At 45.0% G+C, this 17,714-nt stretch overlaps 1 protein-coding gene across 1 annotated transcript; it reads right to left on the reverse strand.

The window, feature by feature from the left end:
* Positions 1 to 5,855: 5,855 nt before the first annotated feature.
* MTF1 (metal-regulatory transcription factor 1) lies at positions 5,856 to 17,714 on the reverse strand. Its single transcript, XM_010079332.1, has 10 exons — positions 17,249 to 17,714; positions 12,725 to 12,963; positions 12,186 to 12,317; positions 11,590 to 11,663; positions 10,932 to 11,065; positions 10,677 to 10,754; positions 9,529 to 9,631; positions 8,409 to 8,965; positions 7,460 to 7,526; positions 5,856 to 6,429 (listed from the first exon to the last, which is right to left on the reverse strand). Exons 1-10 carry the CDS (start codon positions 17,660 to 17,662, stop codon positions 6,041 to 6,043), a joined length of 2,187 nt encoding a protein of 728 aa, XP_010077634.1. The 5' UTR covers positions 17,663 to 17,714; the 3' UTR covers positions 5,856 to 6,040.

Genomic DNA, 17,714 nt, shown 5'->3' on the forward strand with positions numbered 1-17,714 from the left:
TCCTCCCTTCCCCTGGAGCGGGAGCAGGAGTCGGGACTGACCGCGGGCCTGCAGCAGTGTAGGAACTGCGCGGCTGTGTGGGCAGCAGCTCCCTCTCCCCTGATCCCTAACCCTGAAAGGAGACGGGCACCATCCCGGAGACACGGACAAGCGGCAGCCAGCCCGGGCTGGGGGCGGGGGGTTCAGGTCCTGATCCGTCCCGGCCGGGGAAGGACATTCACTCACCTCCCACATCATCTATACATACTCTGAGGAAAGACTATTGTAACACAATGTTTAAATAAGCATTTAATTAGGATTCCATTAGTATTAATATTGCTTTCAATTCCAAAAAAGTTAATTTCCACTTCTTTGCAGATATTTCAAAGTACAATATTAACTTCATACAAAATGAGCAATTAAGCAAACACCATTATTTCACATTTTACATTCTTCAAAAAATACAAATTCATATTTACTCTTTTTTGGGTTTTGGAGATGCTCTTCCTTTGGAAGTACTGTACCTGTAACTAACATCTTCACATTGCTCAATGTAAGCACATTTGTTCCCATGTTTCATAGTTAAATAAATTCCTTTAATACCATACACACATTCTTGAAAAACTGGGGTTTTCATGTTCTCATCTCCAAGACCACTGCCCAGCTCCCCGTGCGTGTGGAACAGAACACGAGCAGCAAGCAGACAACCCAGGGTTCTCCCAGCCTCCTGCTTTGACCACGGTGCACAAGTCGCTGCTCAAGCTGCTCCGGTAACTAACCAGGCTGGAGGCTTGCGCATCCCTGCCCGCCCGTGCCAATGCTGGTCTGCGTGACACAACTGCAGCTACTACTCTCTCTCCAGAACAAGGGTCAGACAGACAGCTCTGGTTCGGTCAGCAAGTGGAAGGACACAAAGCTACACAGCAAGAAATACCAGCTACTGTAACTACGGAACTGCAAAAACATACCCTCGGTTTTGCTGAAAAAGATCATATGAAAAAAATTCCTTGTAAGAAAAAGTAGAAACTGCATTTATTTGAGAAAGTGTACACTGCATAATGAACCAAATTTTGGCCAGCTTGCACACCACCTAAAGCATGGTGTGGGATTTTCAAACTAGTTCAAGAACACACACACTTAGACTATGTACACTACGACATAAATATCCAGTTTAATTTGCATTTCTCAGTGCAGACACAGAATCCAACTTCTAGAACATAGGAGATTTATCAAGACAAGACGCAAAAAAGTTAAAGTTCAGCCCTGTCCATGAGTATCAACTACAGGTAACATTTATAAAAACTTGACATTGTTTCCAAAATACGTTACGGAAAATATAGTGTACCAATTAAAAACTATGTGATCAGAAGTTCGTAGGGTTTCTTAAAGACAGGCTTTTTTTTTTTTTTTTTTTTTTGCCTTACAGCCCAAACTGACTCTAACAGCTCTGCCCAGCTAGCTCAGATCACTAATGCCAAGGACTGGTCACCCACAGATCTCACAGCATTTTACAAAGACAAGTCTCATTGTCCTCCGTTCACAGGGAGGAAACCGAGGCACGGAGAGGTTAAGTGACGTGCCCGAGGCCTCGCAGCCGGCCAGGCCAGGGGCAGAACAGGGACGGTGACACCGAGATCCTGTCCGCTCTGCAGCAGGGCCCAGGCTGCCTCTCGCCTCAGCTGCCAGCTGTGCTCCCCTGGTCAGGAACAGCTTCTGGTCTCCCATCAGCTCCAAGGTCAATCACGCCTTAACCTCCCCCTGCAGCTCCCCAGCCCACAGCCCAGCCGCTAGCTCACTCTCTGAGCCTCGTTTGTTGTTGGTGCAGGAAGAAGAGTGCTGTAAACAGGTTAACAACGCTGCTGCAGCTGCAAAAACAACATCCGGGATGGCTGCAGAAGCGCCATCCTCCACGAAGTAAGGCAGATAACATGACATCAAAACGATCGCAAAGACAAATTCTGAAGGTGCAACATGCCTGTTTCAGGACAGCTCGTCACTCTGTCCGTACTCGTGTGGCGGCACAGAGCGAACGGACACACCGAGGCACGTGGCTGTGCCCAACAGGAGCGACAAGCAGCCCACCAGAAAGCGCGAGAGAAAAGGCCAGTAAAGCTCAGTGCTCTCAGGGGAGTATTTGCATAGATCGGACGTTTGCTCATGGTGCATAATTCCTCTGGGGCACTGCCAGGGAAGGGCAGTGTCACCGAGCTAGGGACTAATCTATTCTGTCAGACAGACACAGACAGACCGACCACGCGGGACAAGTATTGCACCAAGTTAAGTGCTCATCTGTGCACACCCCTGTCAACTTTTACTCAGAGCAAAAATAAACTTTGTGAAAGTATATACAAAAGAAATTGCAGCAACTGGGTTAAAGATAAAATAACCTAAAGTGCATTTTAGATACCAGTATGAGGTTCTGCGGACTCGTCTTTGTGGACACAGTCAGCATTGCAGAAGTGCCCGATTCGTACTTTGTTCTGTGTAATTCAGTACCAGCATGTAAGCAGTGCTGATCTTCCATCCCTCTGCCATCTACAAGCACGAAAAGCAACTTCTACAGCCCTTGACTGCACGCCAAGTCTGCTCGCTTGGGTCACTGCTTGGCGACTAGAGCTACCGGTGTCGGCAGTTAGACCCCTTCTACACATTGAAGCTTCTGCACCCATCTGGAAACCGTCAAGTAAATCCCCACAAGCCACGGAACAGCAAAACCTTTAACACAGAGTGACCCAGAGCCGTGCAGTTTTGCTCCCTGACTGAGAATTTAAGGGGTGCATGAAATGCAGATTTTGTAGAGGGAGGGCACACTGTCCTCAGGAGCTCCAGCGTATCAACAGAACATGCCCCTTTCTGGGAATCCAACATCTTACCAGATGTACAATGGTAGAAACTCTCTCCTTTCATAAAAAAAGTTACTGGGAACAAGCTAAATGAGGGGGAAAACAAGGGAGAAGGACAGAAACCCTCTGGCATGGAGGAACCTCAGGGCGTTGCTGTGACCGCCCTCTCCCACCAGCTGCTGACGGATCTCCTCCCGTCCACGCGTGTGAGGCCACCCCACAGGACGACGTTCGATCACAGCGCTGGGGATGATGCAAACGTCCGCTGAGAACCCTGTCAGACACACACACCACACAACACTCCGGAAAGCAGAGCAGCGGTGAAACAACAAAAGCACACATCTGTACAATGCAGGCGGGCAGGATGCACAGGCCGTGGTACAGTCTGTGCGCTCGCAGTAACACGCTGCTCCTGCCTCACAACCAGCATCCAACACAGCTTCACCTCAATCGCAGCTGCCCGATACACGTACAGGGGGGTAACGGCGAACCCCACAAACCTAACAGTCAGCACGAACTGGGAACGCATTGCTTTCCTCAGAACACACTGAGAAAACAGCAGCTGTGAAGAGAAAGCAGCAGAGAGGTCAACCGCCGAGACCCAGGCGGCCAGGACGCACGCAGCACCGCACTGCCGCCACCACCACGCTTCCAGATCAGCTTCCCGTTTCAAAGCCTTTGGTAGATCTTCTCCCCATTTCTGCCACAAAGGGGTTTCTGTAGGTGGACTACGTCGCGAGTAGCAGAAGTAGCATGGAAAAACACTTCCCTGACAGACAGAGCGGCTCAGAGAGGCTGCTGGATCCCCCAGCTATCACATTTCAGGCCACATCTGGTCATTGTCACCCCGCCAGTCCAGGGGAACCTAGACCTGCGTGAGCAGACTCTCTCGCATGCACACACACACACGTACATCCACTCGCCCTCAAACACCACCGCCACACTACGCCACCGGATGTCCCAGGGGACCCCACGCAGCCCCAGGTGCCCTCCAAAGCGGAGCTCTATGCAAGAGAGCTGGCAGGAGACTCCTCCCTGCGAGGACAGTCCCAGCTGCACAAGCTTGAGACTCACTGTTTTGTGTTCAAAGCAGTTCTTGAGGCCACGCAACCAAATGGCCTCACAAAATGAAGCTGCAGGAGAGAAACAACAGGGGCCACCATCTCGCTGCCCTCCAGGGATCACCACTACAGAACAAAACATAAAACGCTTTGTTCATCTGCGCTGCACGGATGCAAACCTTATTGCTGCAGGACCCACGTCCCTGCTGCGACCGCACCGCGCAGCACCGCAACACATGTCGGCACGCACAGAGAACAAACACTATCAGCGTGTTTCCAGCTCAGCCAGTGCCCCCCAGCTTGTCCCCGCAATCACCAAACAGAGCACCCTGCCCTACAGAGGGACACGACACTTCCCAGCCACAAAGCCTTCTTGGCACAGCCTCTCCTCCCTCAGGTTTGCCCTCATGGGACACAGTTCTACCCTTCTGCACTTAACAACAGGAAGCAGGTTGTCAGAGAGGTGAAAAGCCAGATCCCTTCAGCCCATTTCCATCTGTGCTGTGGCAGCATGTTCACAAGGGAACAGCACTTGAGATCGTGCTGGTAAGGCTACACAGAGCATGTCACGAGAGGGTTAAAAACCTGCTGGTCACCCGGCATCCCGGGAGGTGTGGCTGCACTCACAGGATCCTCCCCCGGCAGGTACATAGAGCAGCTCTGATCAAACACAGAAAGATCTCTATCCACCAGGAGTCTGCGTTCCTGCATTTAGTGCGCAGAGACACTCCACGTTAATTGGCTTACAGTTGTTATCTTTGCATCTCACTAATGACAACACTGTAAACTGAATAAAGACTATTTAATATTCTTTCCTTTAACACAAAAAGACTGACAGCCAAAGCCAGAAAGATGGATAAAACACTATAAAATTACATCTTTTAAAATAATGCAGCATAAATAAACCATTTAGAATGAGACTGCATTTATTGCAACATTACAGGCTTTTTGGTGGAGGGGGGGGTTTGTGTTTTATTTACCCTGAGTAGGTTAGAATATAGACTTTCAGTTTGATATGAAAAACTACTATGTTGTGTAACATCTTTTAGTCAAGAAATAGCCCCGTGCACAAAAAGCTGGCATTGCAGGAGGTTGGAGGCAGATTCAGGCAGAAGTTACATAGCTGAACAGAAAAAAGGAGCATTTATGGACAGCTGAAGGGTAGACTCGCTGAATTCAAATGGAATTCATGTTGGATCATTCTGAAAATTTTCCTAGAGTTGTTCTTGACAAAAGATGAGGGTAACCAGCAAAGGCACCATGCTCCTGATTAAACAGTCGCGGGGGTCAAGAGGATGACTTGTTTCTGAACAGAGCCAAAGAAATGAAACGAGCAGCAGGCACCAACCTGACTACATCTGGGACTCACTGCATCCTTCAAAGAGAGGCAAAGAAAACAGACCCTTGAGCCTGAGTGAGCAGGGCTCCGATTGTGTTTCCATGTTGCGAAACAGTGTGTCTGCCACCACACTAAGTTCTAACAAAATTGAATGAACAGATCTGTCAGGAGCACAAGGTACTTGTGCTCTACTGAAATAAATTCCACAAAATTTCCACAGGCTTTAGTAACAGCATTAGTACAAAGCAAACCCAGGCATCAGCTCCCACCTCAGTGATGCGACAATCGCATTCCAGTAAAACTGCAGATAAATCATCTTCTACAACAATGCCATTTTCCACTACAGCAAATTCCTTTCCTGGGCTCCCTTTATAGTGCACAGTTAGTATCAGACATAAGAGACAGAAGAAAATTATAAACCCAAGGAGCTGTAACAAAGACCCACCCGCTGCCAGTACCTTAATCCTAAACATAAGTGATGTGCAATTGGAGACAAACTAACCCCCTTTTTTCTTCTTAAAATCTTTTTGCACACGAGTAACCTTAACTTCTGTGTTCACATATGACAAGCAAAAGTGACAGACAGTGCAGCCAAAACAGTTCATATATAACTTAGCTTTTTCTTTTTTTTTACCTTTTCTTTTTTTAGATAGATTCTCAAAGATGGATGTACCTGGGACGTGACTAAGATGACATCTGTGAAGCAGAAATAAGCCACAAAACTTCCAAACAGGAAGGAAAAATAATCAATCCTTCAGTTTCTGCTTCTAAGGAGAAGGGTTTTACCCTCCAGGTGCAAAGGAAAGTCTGGAACATCTTCACTTAGAGAAGCTGCTATTCAAACCAATTTCTTCCTCACCCTGCAGTAGTGCTTCAATTGGGATTATATTAGATGGGGTTTCAGGGCTTTGGAGGGACAGAAAGTCCGATACATCCATGGCACTTAATGTTTCAGTCTGTGAGTCTGAAGGGTTAACTATCTGACTGCTCTGCCCACAGGAAGGAGAAGGGGAAGAGGAAGGAAAGGTCTGAGGCTGCAGCTGGGGAGCTGGCTGCTCCAAAGCTTTTGAATCAGGTGAGGAACATTCCTTCTTAACGGTGGCTTTGTCCTTGGCAGAGTCTCGGCAGGCACACTGGCACTGGCAGGCCTCCTCCTGCTTTATAATAATGACAGGAACACTGAGACCGATCTGCTGAACGGGGTTTCCTGAAGGTGAAACAGAGACAAAACACAACGGAAATACATAATTTCACAGCAGGGGAGACAAATCATCTTTGCTAGATTAGACTGTGTGCACCTTGCAGCAGACATGACGTGTTCCTCTGTTCACGCACAATGAACACCTCCAGCAGACCATAAATAAGAACAAAGCAGCAGGTAGTCTCTGCTGAGGAGCAACCTGCTCGGGTTGAACCCAGGCACTGTAAGCCTGATCTAAGGTTTTTACACGATACAGGATATCTCTTCTCTGACAACCATTGTAACTTTTACAGCACAAAATCCAATCAAGGGTGGCATTCAAACACGCCAGGCCCTATGCGCCCGTCTCTGAAGATGACAAGACAACATGACACCAGCAGTTCTACCCCTTGACACCAACACAAGTATTCTCCTGTTCATTTTCTCTAGGCTGCTTTCCTCTCCCATCTTGCTTCTCATGCTTCCTCCTCACTCTTCCTGTGCTGCTCTACTTGCCTGGCTTCTTTTCTTTTTTTTAAATTTAAGTTTTAATTTCTTGACTCAGATTTATTAATCTTTGCCATACAGTAACATTGTGTATGAAGCATGTTACGGAACAGAACTTCTACACTGATCATTTGGATGAATCTCACGGACAGTGCTTACCAAAAACAATTGCTAATGAACTGATCAATTCTACTAGTTTACTGCCTGTTTCATGTCTTTATTTAAAAGAACAAAAACCAAATTATGTCCTTGCATTTCTGCCGTTTATTCTTCTATACAAGTTCCATTAAAATACCATTTTTATGAAAGTGGATCTAATTTGTGAACCTGACTATCTTACAAGTTGTCAGAGAAACTACTACAGGACAGATCTCAGCACAAACCTATCAGTCTACAGCAGATTGCACTTAAAACCGCAGGAAGGTAAAAAATTGAAAGTATTTTCTTCAACATTTCTGCAAGCAATAAAATCACCACAAATGCTGGTTAAGCTAACAGTACTATGAACAAATAGAGAAAGAGACAAAAGCAAGTTTAGCACCAAGCTTACCTGTGTTGCCAGCTACTGGTAATGCAGTGGTAAAAAAAACCTTTTCTACTACTTTTGGAACTTGTGGCTTTAAAGGAAAAAAAAAAAAAGGAAAAAAGCGTAAGTTGATTCCACTCAAATTTCTATTGTTCAAATTCTACACAGTTGCAATCCAAAGAAACAGCTATACACATATTCCAAAGAGAACATATGGGAAAACTAATAAAAATTATAACATTTAGCTTGGTTCTGGGTTATGTTCTGGCTATCCCAAAACTCAGAATATTATTTCAGCAGTCCTAAAGATGGGAAGTAATCACCCTCTGCACTACATGCTTGCTAACACAGCTCGTGGTTTTTGACAACGGAATGACTGGATTCTTAAACTGCTGTGCTTGCTCACACTGCCTGTACCTGCCGCCACTCACTCCTGACCATCTGCAACCGAGACAGCCTAAAGGTGGCAACAGCATTCTTGAAGATAAAACACGTGAAGCCTCAGCTATTCAGATTTACTGGAGAACCAGAAACATGCTCTTTTCCCAGAAAACTTTTCAGTATCTTTACCAGGCTTACTTAGGAAGAGACAGAGATTACAAAATGTCTAAACACAAGCTTTACAGAGTCTTTTGTGCTTCTATTTGTCAAAAGTAATAGATTAAACCCCACATATATTCTCAGGCCATGTGGCATGCTGCCCTGGACAAACCAAGCTGATACCTGCTATAAGAACTCTGTCACTGGGAAAAGAAGAGACTGATATTTTTCTGCAGCCTGGATTTCTCTATCTGTTTTAGGGGCCGCATTGGTGACATGTTTATCCATATCAACATGATAAACATTACACCATACTGCATCCTGCTCTGCATCTCACAGTTACAGGTTTGATTTCCTCCCTTTTCAGAAACAAGGACTCCAGGAGGAAGAGGAATGGTTCAAGCTGTTTCAAAGCCATGCTGGATATACTAACCATTTGTTCTTGGCTTTGTGGAGAACCAGTGGCACCATTTAAGATCCATTGTAAGTTTTGCTCTCCCATGACAATGCTGGACTGCAGGATAGCGGTGCTCTGAGACGGAGTAATTGTTATAGTTGGGTTACTGGTCAGAACAGGGTTTGCACCCACAGGCACAGTCTGAACTACAGCTGGCAGGGGCTCCGCGGCACTTGGCGCTGTTGGGGCAGACGCCCCAGCGACCACTGAAAGTCCTTGTACGATGGGCTGTGGCGGTGTCTGAGTGTGCTGCAGGAAGTCTTGGTGACTGGCTGCAAACTGTGTGCTGTGAGGAACAGGCACTTCTGGGGATTGTAAAACAGTTGCAGGATTTCCAAATGCAGCTTGCTGTGAGCTGGTTCCTATGGAGGAGGGAGCAGCGGGTGCTGCTGAGGCTTGCAGCGCTGAATGCGAAGGCTCAGAGATGCCAAGCTGCAGCACAAGTGGAAGAGACAAAGATGCCGAGTCTCCTGCAGAAGGTGGAACAGCAGTGACTGAGTCTGCATCGCCGTTAAAACCTTCAATCAAGGCAGCTGCCAAAAGAAACAAAAAATATAAATACATCAGTTCTCAGAAGATCAGAATAAACAACTTTTTTGATGAACTTATCAGCTGGCTGATAGATCTTTGCTAAGGAAAGCATCACCATGTTCACATCTTTAGAGCAGTGCTCAAAACCATGTAACACTAAACAGTACAACCTGAAAGTAGGTCCAAATCCAGGAAGCTGGTAACACCAAATACTACCCACATGCTCATCAGCCTCATTAGCTCTCTCTAAGAAGCCTTTTTATCAGCAATTTTCACAGCTATGTCAAGAGAGGAAGCTTGAAAACAACACTTATGTGGAAACTCCAAGAGCATCAACGTCAGTACTGTACAACAGCAGGCTGTGAACACTCTGCCAGTTCCCCTGTCGCTGCCCGAGCGCATTTCAACACAAAAGAATTTCAACACTGAAGTTAAGTTCTGTCTGCTACTTAGAGCTATGTGGGGCAGTAGCCTGCAGCCTGAAGTGCTGAATTAAGTTCATGCATGCAGAGGGGAAAAACTGTCAAAAAGCTCCTTCTTAAAATAGTGCAGATACAATCTGTACCTGTCTGCTGAGAGTCGTCCTGATTCGCCGTATGATCTGGGCTCTGAAACATTGACTCGAAGATACTTGCTGGTGAGATTGTGCTCAGGTCTTGTCCATGTGTCTGGCAAACAGAAAATAAAGAGGAAGACATCAGATAACGTTATATCTCAGGTCTCCATAAACTTCGCATAAATTGCAGTCAAGCGGCGTATGAACGTCAAAAATACCTCTCCCATTAACCAGCCAGCTTCAGGAAAGGCAACATATTTCACTTACCTAGTGTAAAATGACACTTAGTTTTTATTACCTACAATCAAATTTACAAACATAATGAGCAAATCCTTACAAAATAAATCAGTCCTTCAAAAGTAAAATATATTCTTCTGCGTACACCCTGTGTTTAACCCTTATTTCTTGCAATACACTGTTAGAAACAGAAACAGACATTAATTTGCTCTCAGCTGTTTGTGAAACCCTTTCTGGAGCAGAAACAAAACAGCTCCACCTAGATTACATCCTGGACCAGGCACTACTGTTGCCCACGCTGCTCTAGGAAGAGAATATCTTAAAAAGCAGAACACTGCTTCCACATCACAGCACAAACGAATGACACAGTCTCATCAGTACGTAATTTTCCTCTATGTAAATTCAAGCTGAGTCAATCGTTATCAATAAGCAAGAACAGTATTACAGTAAAATCAGATGCAGAGCCTTTAAAAACCAGCTGAACTGAGCACTGCATACTTTGGAGGAAAATCCTTCTCTTTCACTTATTCTGCTCTCTTAGACAGAAATATTTACTTTTTGTTTCAACATGCAAAAAAGGACAGCAACAACACGTCATATTTACAGGCTCAGCAGGGCAGGAACCATACATTTTTTGTCAAGAGAGCCTCCTGCAAACTGCTACAAGACACACAGAAAAGCAGTATTCAGTACATCCCAAACAATTCTATCCAGAGTCACTTATTCTGTTGAAGAGTGTATCTCCTCCACTAGCAAAATGAAAGCCTAAAGCACAGCATGCCAGAGGCCTGAACAAGCAAAACAGAAGCCACTAGCCACACCTATCTAATCTGCTGTGTTCTAGTTGACAGGACAAGCACGTCACCAGAAAAAAGCAAAACTCAAATTACAGGTGAGGCAATTTCAGGACAGTAACTCACTGAATTAGAGTTCTCCCTCAATTCTGAATCTGTTGATATGAGGCTTAAGTCACTCAGACAAAGTGAGTGGCTTGTATCCTGTAAAGAAGAAAAAGAAACGGAGTTATATATTATATATAATCAAGTAGTTACAATTCCCTTTGAAAATCCCAGCCTTAAATGTTACACCTTAGAACAAGCTACAGAACAAGTAACTTCTTCCCCAAGTATGGTTTTATCTCTAACACAGAAGCATTAGGAAGAGGTGCTACTAACCTCAGACACACTGTTATTGGGAAGTGCATTATAGGAATGTCCTTTCTCATGACCTTTCATGTGACTCTTGAGACTATACTGTGTACTAAAAGTCTTCTCACAGCCGTTACTGGGACAGAAGAAGGGTTTCTCCCCTACAGGCAGCACAAAACACACAAGCAACTTACAAACATTATATCAGACCTACTCTTAAAGCACCCAGGAGAGTAATAATATTTTATACAAACAAATGGTTTAATGCCACTGGACGCATTCAGCATTCTTGGGAGTCTTGCAGATAAAAGCTTCCAGCTCACCACGTGAACTGACAAAGAACACAACATTTAATTTTTATGCACCATCACCGATACATTTGTGAAACAGTCTCAGGAAATTCAAGGCCTGTCAAGCACAAGTGGAAGACTGGGGATTGCCCTGACCCAGGTGCAGGTGTTTGCACTTGGTCTTGTTGAACACTGTGAGGTTCACACAGCCACAGTCCTCCAGCCTGTCGAGGTTCCTCTGGGTGGCATCCCTTCCCTCAAGTGCACCAACTGCACCACTCAGCTTGGTGTCACCCACATACTATATGTAACTACAGATTTACATAACAGGATTCTGCAAGTTAGTATAAAATGAATAAGCTCAATTAAATTAAAAACAAACCCCTGGGACTTACCAGTGTGTGTCCTAACATGTGTTTTAAGGTGGTGGCTTGCAGCAAAAGCTTTTCCACAGCCGTCATGCTCACACCTGAACAAGGCATCAGAGAAGAGTCAGCATCAGGCTGCTTTGATGCGTTAGTTACAACCTTAGATCACGCTTTGCAATAGTCCCTGGACTCTGAAAAGCAGGCCTAACGCTAACATGTGTTAGTAACCAGGTATTTCCCCACACCTGCTATGCGTGCTACACAGACTGTCACAGGGCTCTGAATAGGACTTTAAAATCCAAGCATGAAGTCAGCATTTGCAGGGGGCCTCCTTCATGGAAGAAACACTGCATCACAGCACAGAATCAGCAACATGTTTTAGAAACATGCTCACCCTGGCACACAGCTATGTTTAAAAAAATAGCTTCCTGTTTTTGAAGACCGTCATTGCACCTGCTTTTACAGGCAACTGAGGGAGCTCTAGAACAAACATGCTCAAATGCTAGCCGCTTTGACTTTTCGTGAGAGCAGCTTTTCATTCACAACAGTAATATCTGCCTTTTGGCACAGGTGGCCCATTACAGAAATCCCACAGAAGTGAAAATTGCCATCCAGGTACTTACCGAAATGGCTTTTCTCCTGTGTGTGTTCGAATGTGCTTCCTCAGGTCACTGTGCGTTGTGAAGTATTTACTGCAGCCTTCTGATTCACAGTTAAATGTTTTCCCTGTGTGAAGCCTCTGATGTGCTTTCAACCTAAAAAACATGCCAAAAAAATTCCTCTTATGACTTGTAGTACAAGATGGCCCCCACCTGAGGCCATTCATTCCAATGTGCAGGACAGGATCAAAGGCTTAACGTATTCGGAACTGAAAGTAACGAGCTTGTGAAAGTCACTGATATCACTTCCAAAGTCCTTAACCAACTCTGAGAATTCTTATGTCTGTGCACCATCTTCAATACTATTGCAATATAAATAAGCTAAGTACGTCACCACAGGTTCTGCCAACCCCCTCTTGACACAGCATTTCCAGATTTTGGGGGGTTTACATTCATGTCTGTACCTGGAAGCAGCACAACGATTGTATTCAGACACAAACAGAAAGTAGATGCAACTTGCAAAACAGCAACAGCCACAAGAGAAACAGGCAGAGATGTCCCACCTGTACAGCGTGTTGAATGCCTTTTCACAGCCCTGCACATCGCATTCAAACGGCTTTTCCTTAGTGTGCACCCGAACGTGGATTTTGAGGCTGTAGGAGGTAAGAAAGGCCTTGCCACAGCCTTCTTGATTGCAGACAAAAGTGTATTCCCCACGGTGCGTCTTCTGGTGAGTGCGCAGGTTTCCAGCGGTGCTATAGGTGCGCGGACAGCCCTCAAAGGTGCACTGGTATCTCTTAACCTAAGAGACAAAACACAGCATACTTTGTTTTCAAGCATTTCTCGGATATCAAACAGGGTAGAACTGCAGTTAAACATCAAAGACAATGGAATAGATTTTTACCCCACAGAAAAAAAATTATTGCCATTTAATTATTAGATAACTCAGTATTTTTGCTGTACTAGGTGAGGAAGGAGTGGCACAGAAAGCAGGAAAGCAAGCTGACCTTATAGAAGAATTGTAATCTAATAAAAGAGAAAAAAAGCAAAAACACATAATTCAAAATGTATCTAGCTAAAAAGCTGAAATCGTTGGAAAGGATGCTAAGAGCTATCAAACCTACCCGCTACTCCTGTACGTAGTACATACGAGCTACTCATTTGTGGAGGAGGAAGATACGGTACTTCCACAAAATGTACTTTCACACCTGATCCTCAAAAGCACTGCCCTGTGTGCTGAACTCCCACCAACACCTTGAAGGAGAACTCCTGTTTCCAGCATCTCCTTCGGTGTGACCATCAGCCCGTTTACTACTGCCTTTGATGTCAACAGCAGCCCTCCTTGTACTTTGTTCACCGCAGTGGTCAGTGCCTGAAGGGTAATGAACCAAACCAGGTGCTTTACACCCTAAGGCAAGGGCAATGCATTTCCCAGTCGGCTATCCAGACCACCCGGAAACAATCTCCTACTGAGCTCAGTTTGGGAGCCTTCCCAGCTTCTACACAGTCTCTTGTTGCCTGTTGCAGCAGCTTCCAGTGTGCAAGCCCTAACGCTTAATTAGATTTCATTCTCTCTTGTGAAGTAGAAGGAATAAGCCATCTGATATGCCTGAATGAATTCATCCTCAACACTAATTATCAGACTGGCAGATCTCATTTGACTGTCGCAGCTGAGAAACCTTAACATCTCGAAGTGATTACAGAGCCCAAGAGAGGCCTTGATGGCTGGCAGGCACGAAGCAGAGGAGTATTCCAAAAGATGCTGATTTGGAAATGTTTAGAAAGGCAACACAAACCCACAACAGGGGGCAGGAACTGTGGAGTCAGTGTTCTAAGAACCAGCCAGTAAGAGAATACAGCAGGACATAAGCCATCCATCTTCTTCCTTTCCAAGGCACAGACCACCTACCTCACAGCACCCAGCATTACTGCTTAAAAAAGGCTCCAAAAAAACAGATACTGAACCAGGGACTGATACCAGGAGAACCAGATGAACCTGTACAGAACCAGCGTGCAACGTTTATGGGTTTCTACCCATCCCATGACTCGATAACTGTTCTTTTTTCTTTATATACACCCATCAGAAAAGAGCATTTGATAATCACGGTTCTTCACTACCACAGCTTGGAAACTGAGAAGAGAATAACATGGGACGCCTTGGTCTATTGCCAGGCAAGTATCAAACCACTTGCTTTGAAGCCATGCTCCTCTCGGAATAACAGGAATTTAGGTAGATGTGTTAAGTAGGAGTAACACCAAAAACACGTTGTTCTCGGTGTGCCTAAGGAAGAACTGAGGATTTTTTAATCCTTCCATATGAGTTTTCCAAGCTATTTATTATCAAGAGGAGCTATTTATCACAATAAAGAGGAACGATGAGAAACATCAAGTGTTTAAGTCGAACAAACAATCCAGATGATAGGACCAACAGTAACTTGAAGAGACACATCTTTATCTAGTCACTTTGCATTATTAGAAGCGCCGCACAAAGAAGGAAACAGTAATTCCACTGTAAAACAACCTGCCCTGCATTCACAGTTCAAATCAGATCAAAGTCATCAATAAATACCCAAGCGTTACAACACAGTTACAACATAATTAAGAAGTTTGGTTGTGTTGAGTCAGCCAAAACACCAGAGCACAGACCAATAAAACAGAGACACAAGGTCTGACAGTACACTTTATCAGATGGGAAGGGAGGCATTATCTTCACCGGGACCATCAGATCCAGCACAGTTTACGGATCAGTACTCCTGTAGATGTTCCCTGTGGGGTTCTACGGCCGCTGGACACTAACACTTTACACACTGCGCCCCAGGACATTCTCCACAGCACTTCCCATCACACAGACGGGATTTGACACAGACATGAACCACCTAGAAATCAAGTGAGGAGTCTGTTAAGCTTTCTAAGTGTTTACATTTAGGTCTAGGAAGTGAAAGAAAAGGAGAATATTAATTATAGATGAAGTATTTGGTTCTCAGCTGCCAATGCATGTATTTAAAGGAACACGGCAGCAACACTTGGAGCTCAGTGGCCTGGACTATGCCAGAGACAGTGCTCCCCCTTCTCTCAAAAGCCAAGCCTTTATTTCACAAATTATTCCGAGAAGGATACTGCAGACAGAAGCCATACTACCACCATGTTCTAAGAAAAATAAAACTTTCTGTAAAGCAGCAAAGCCTTGAATTCTCTTTTCACATTAGGAACATCAGCACATACAACAAGCACTAATGATACACACACCACTGTGCAGATACTGACCACAGAAGACTCGCAGTTACAGCGGCAAGTACGCAACACCACTGCCAGACACAAGCAATAACCAAAGAGAGACGTGGCGGCAACACGGAAAACCCCAGATGGCGAGGATGCAAAGCGTGCAGAAACAAGCTGCTCTGAAGAGAAGGGCTGTGGCTGCATCAGCCATGCTTTCTGCAAAGGACAGCGCGTGCCTCTCCCGGGAGATGCACCAGAGGGAACCAGGAGAGTCCTCATCAAGCATTTCACGTAGAAGTGGGAACCAACTGTCCAACAAACAACAAGACTGGCAAAGGCTGAGCCTGCCACGCTGTGCCCAAGTCTGCTTAAACTGCGCAGTTTACCTGCAACTCGTCCTGAGTTTATGAGATTTCCCTCAATTGTTACTTTTGTCTGTCATTAGACACTTGGACTTGATGATCTTGGGGTCTTTTCCAACCCTAATGATTCTATGAAATTCCAGGTCTTACAAGCCTTTTTTAAAAATGAGGGGTGAAGAAATAAATCAGTTTAGTTGCATGTGCAGTCATCAGCACCTGTTCAGCACCCACTGTTCTCAGACACTGCAGAGTGCAAGCTGATTATCCAACAAAAAGAAAGAAAGTACCCGTACGACTGACAGACAAAAATTAAATATTTTAGCAGCTAAGAAGGCAGGATACAGCAGCTGCTAATATGAGTAATAACTGAGCAAAACGAGTTCCTTAGATTTGAATGGGCTTACTGAACAAACCTCAGCCCGTAAATTTCATAACTAATTCCAGAGCTGACCTCCTGCAGCCCCATTTCCTCACTGCTGAGGAAGCGATAATGAAGGTTCCCCACTAATCTAAATTATTCAGAGTGTTCAAACCGAGCTTCCTTTCTCAGCAAGGGCTCCTTTCTGCAACTCCCTCTTTCACTGAATATCAGTTACACGAGTAGTTGATGCCACCACTAGCACAGACACTTGTACAGATCATCCCTTCTTTAACTCAGAAGGGCCAAGAGAGGAACACAAAGTTGTCACTGCCTTGGTATTTCAGTCAATTTTGCATTGCTTTTTTGCCTAAAAAGCAAGAATCCCAAGCCAGTCTACTCTGCACGCCAGCAGAATTCATCAGGGAAACAGAATTAAAAGTAATCACCATTTAAGATATGTAAGCTTACTTAAGCATTCAAAATACAGCAGAAGGTACTCTAAAGTTTCCCTTATTTTCTTCTCGCAGTTTTCCTGTGACCGACACAATAAAGTTCCAAGTAATCTGAAGTTGGGCATTTTCAGTTTCATACTTTAGCTACTGCCAACAGTCTGGAATTTAACCTGTAACGTGGATGCACTTTTCTCAAGAATGTGGTTAACCACAGAGAAACAGAGTCCATGTTCTCTTTAGTTATCCTTGAACCCAGGAAATAACTGTCCTACCAAAATAAAAAATAAAAAAACACTAAAATCAAACACGTTACTAACATAAACACATTTTCAGTACTATGTTCTGCTACCTGGGGTGCTGCCACATGTCAAAAAGTGCTTCCTGGCTGCTTCACGGGAAAGCAGCTGGACATCAGTGTGACAACCAATGACACCTGCAGCTTTGCTGCTGAGCCACTTAGTGACTGTGGGGAACAGTTCCGCCCATCAGCACAAGGCATCGCTACCACTAAAGTAACAGCAGATTTAACGGAGTGCAGTTCACTCCACTACACAGGAACTAAAGAACAAGGGAAACTTCTATCCACCTCCAAGCAAACAGCTTTAGAAAAGCATCTTTTCAAAGCCTTTAGGGTCACCAAGTAAAAAGCACTCACAAGCAACATAAAATTCAGAATCACATTCAGCTACTTACTTCTTTAAGCTTGGTTTCTGGGCATTCAGACTGTAAAGTGAGCGTGGCTCCTTCAATGTTCCTTGGCATGGGAGTTGAACCAGGATTTATCGTTAGATGAATCTGATCTGGAGAAATAATATGTTGCACGTAACCCTGGGACATTCCTTCATGATCTGCTATTAAATGAAATCCTTCTTCATGACCCTCTGGTAAAAAAGGCAAGTGATCACCGCACTGTCCTTCATCCTCATCATCCTCCAGCACGCTGTGGTCCTGCTCTATCAGAACCGTCGTCCTGTCATACACCGTCCCGGACGACGAGGAGACCAGCCCGTTTTTATCAGCAAACCTCATCATGCTGTCCTCTGGGGCTAAATCATCCTCCTCCACTTCATAGTAGATAACGTTGCCGTCGGGACTGTTCTCCCCCATGGCTCAGCGCCGCTCAGTGCGATGCCGTGAGCTCGGCCCGGAACGACTCATC

Source organism: Pterocles gutturalis, unplaced genomic scaffold, assembly GCF_000699245.1.
Source record: "Pterocles gutturalis isolate BGI_N339 unplaced genomic scaffold, ASM69924v1 scaffold53198, whole genome shotgun sequence".
Taxonomy (NCBI): domain Eukaryota; kingdom Metazoa; phylum Chordata; class Aves; order Pterocliformes; family Pteroclidae; genus Pterocles; species Pterocles gutturalis.

Excerpts from the sequence above, each read along its gene's own strand:
- MTF1 (XM_010079332.1), bottom strand. The coding sequence starts at position 17,662 with ATGGGGGAGAACAGTCCCGACGGCAACGTTATCTACTATGAAGTGGAG. Across the intron at positions 12,964-17,248 it reads CAGAAACCAAGCTTAAAGAA|GTTAAGAGATACCAGTGCAC; the intron begins GTAAGTAGCTGA and ends TTTGTCTCTTAG. Across the intron at positions 12,318-12,724 it reads GCATTCAACACGCTGTACAG|GTTGAAAGCACATCAGAGGC; the intron begins GTGGGACATCTC and ends CATGTTTTTTAG.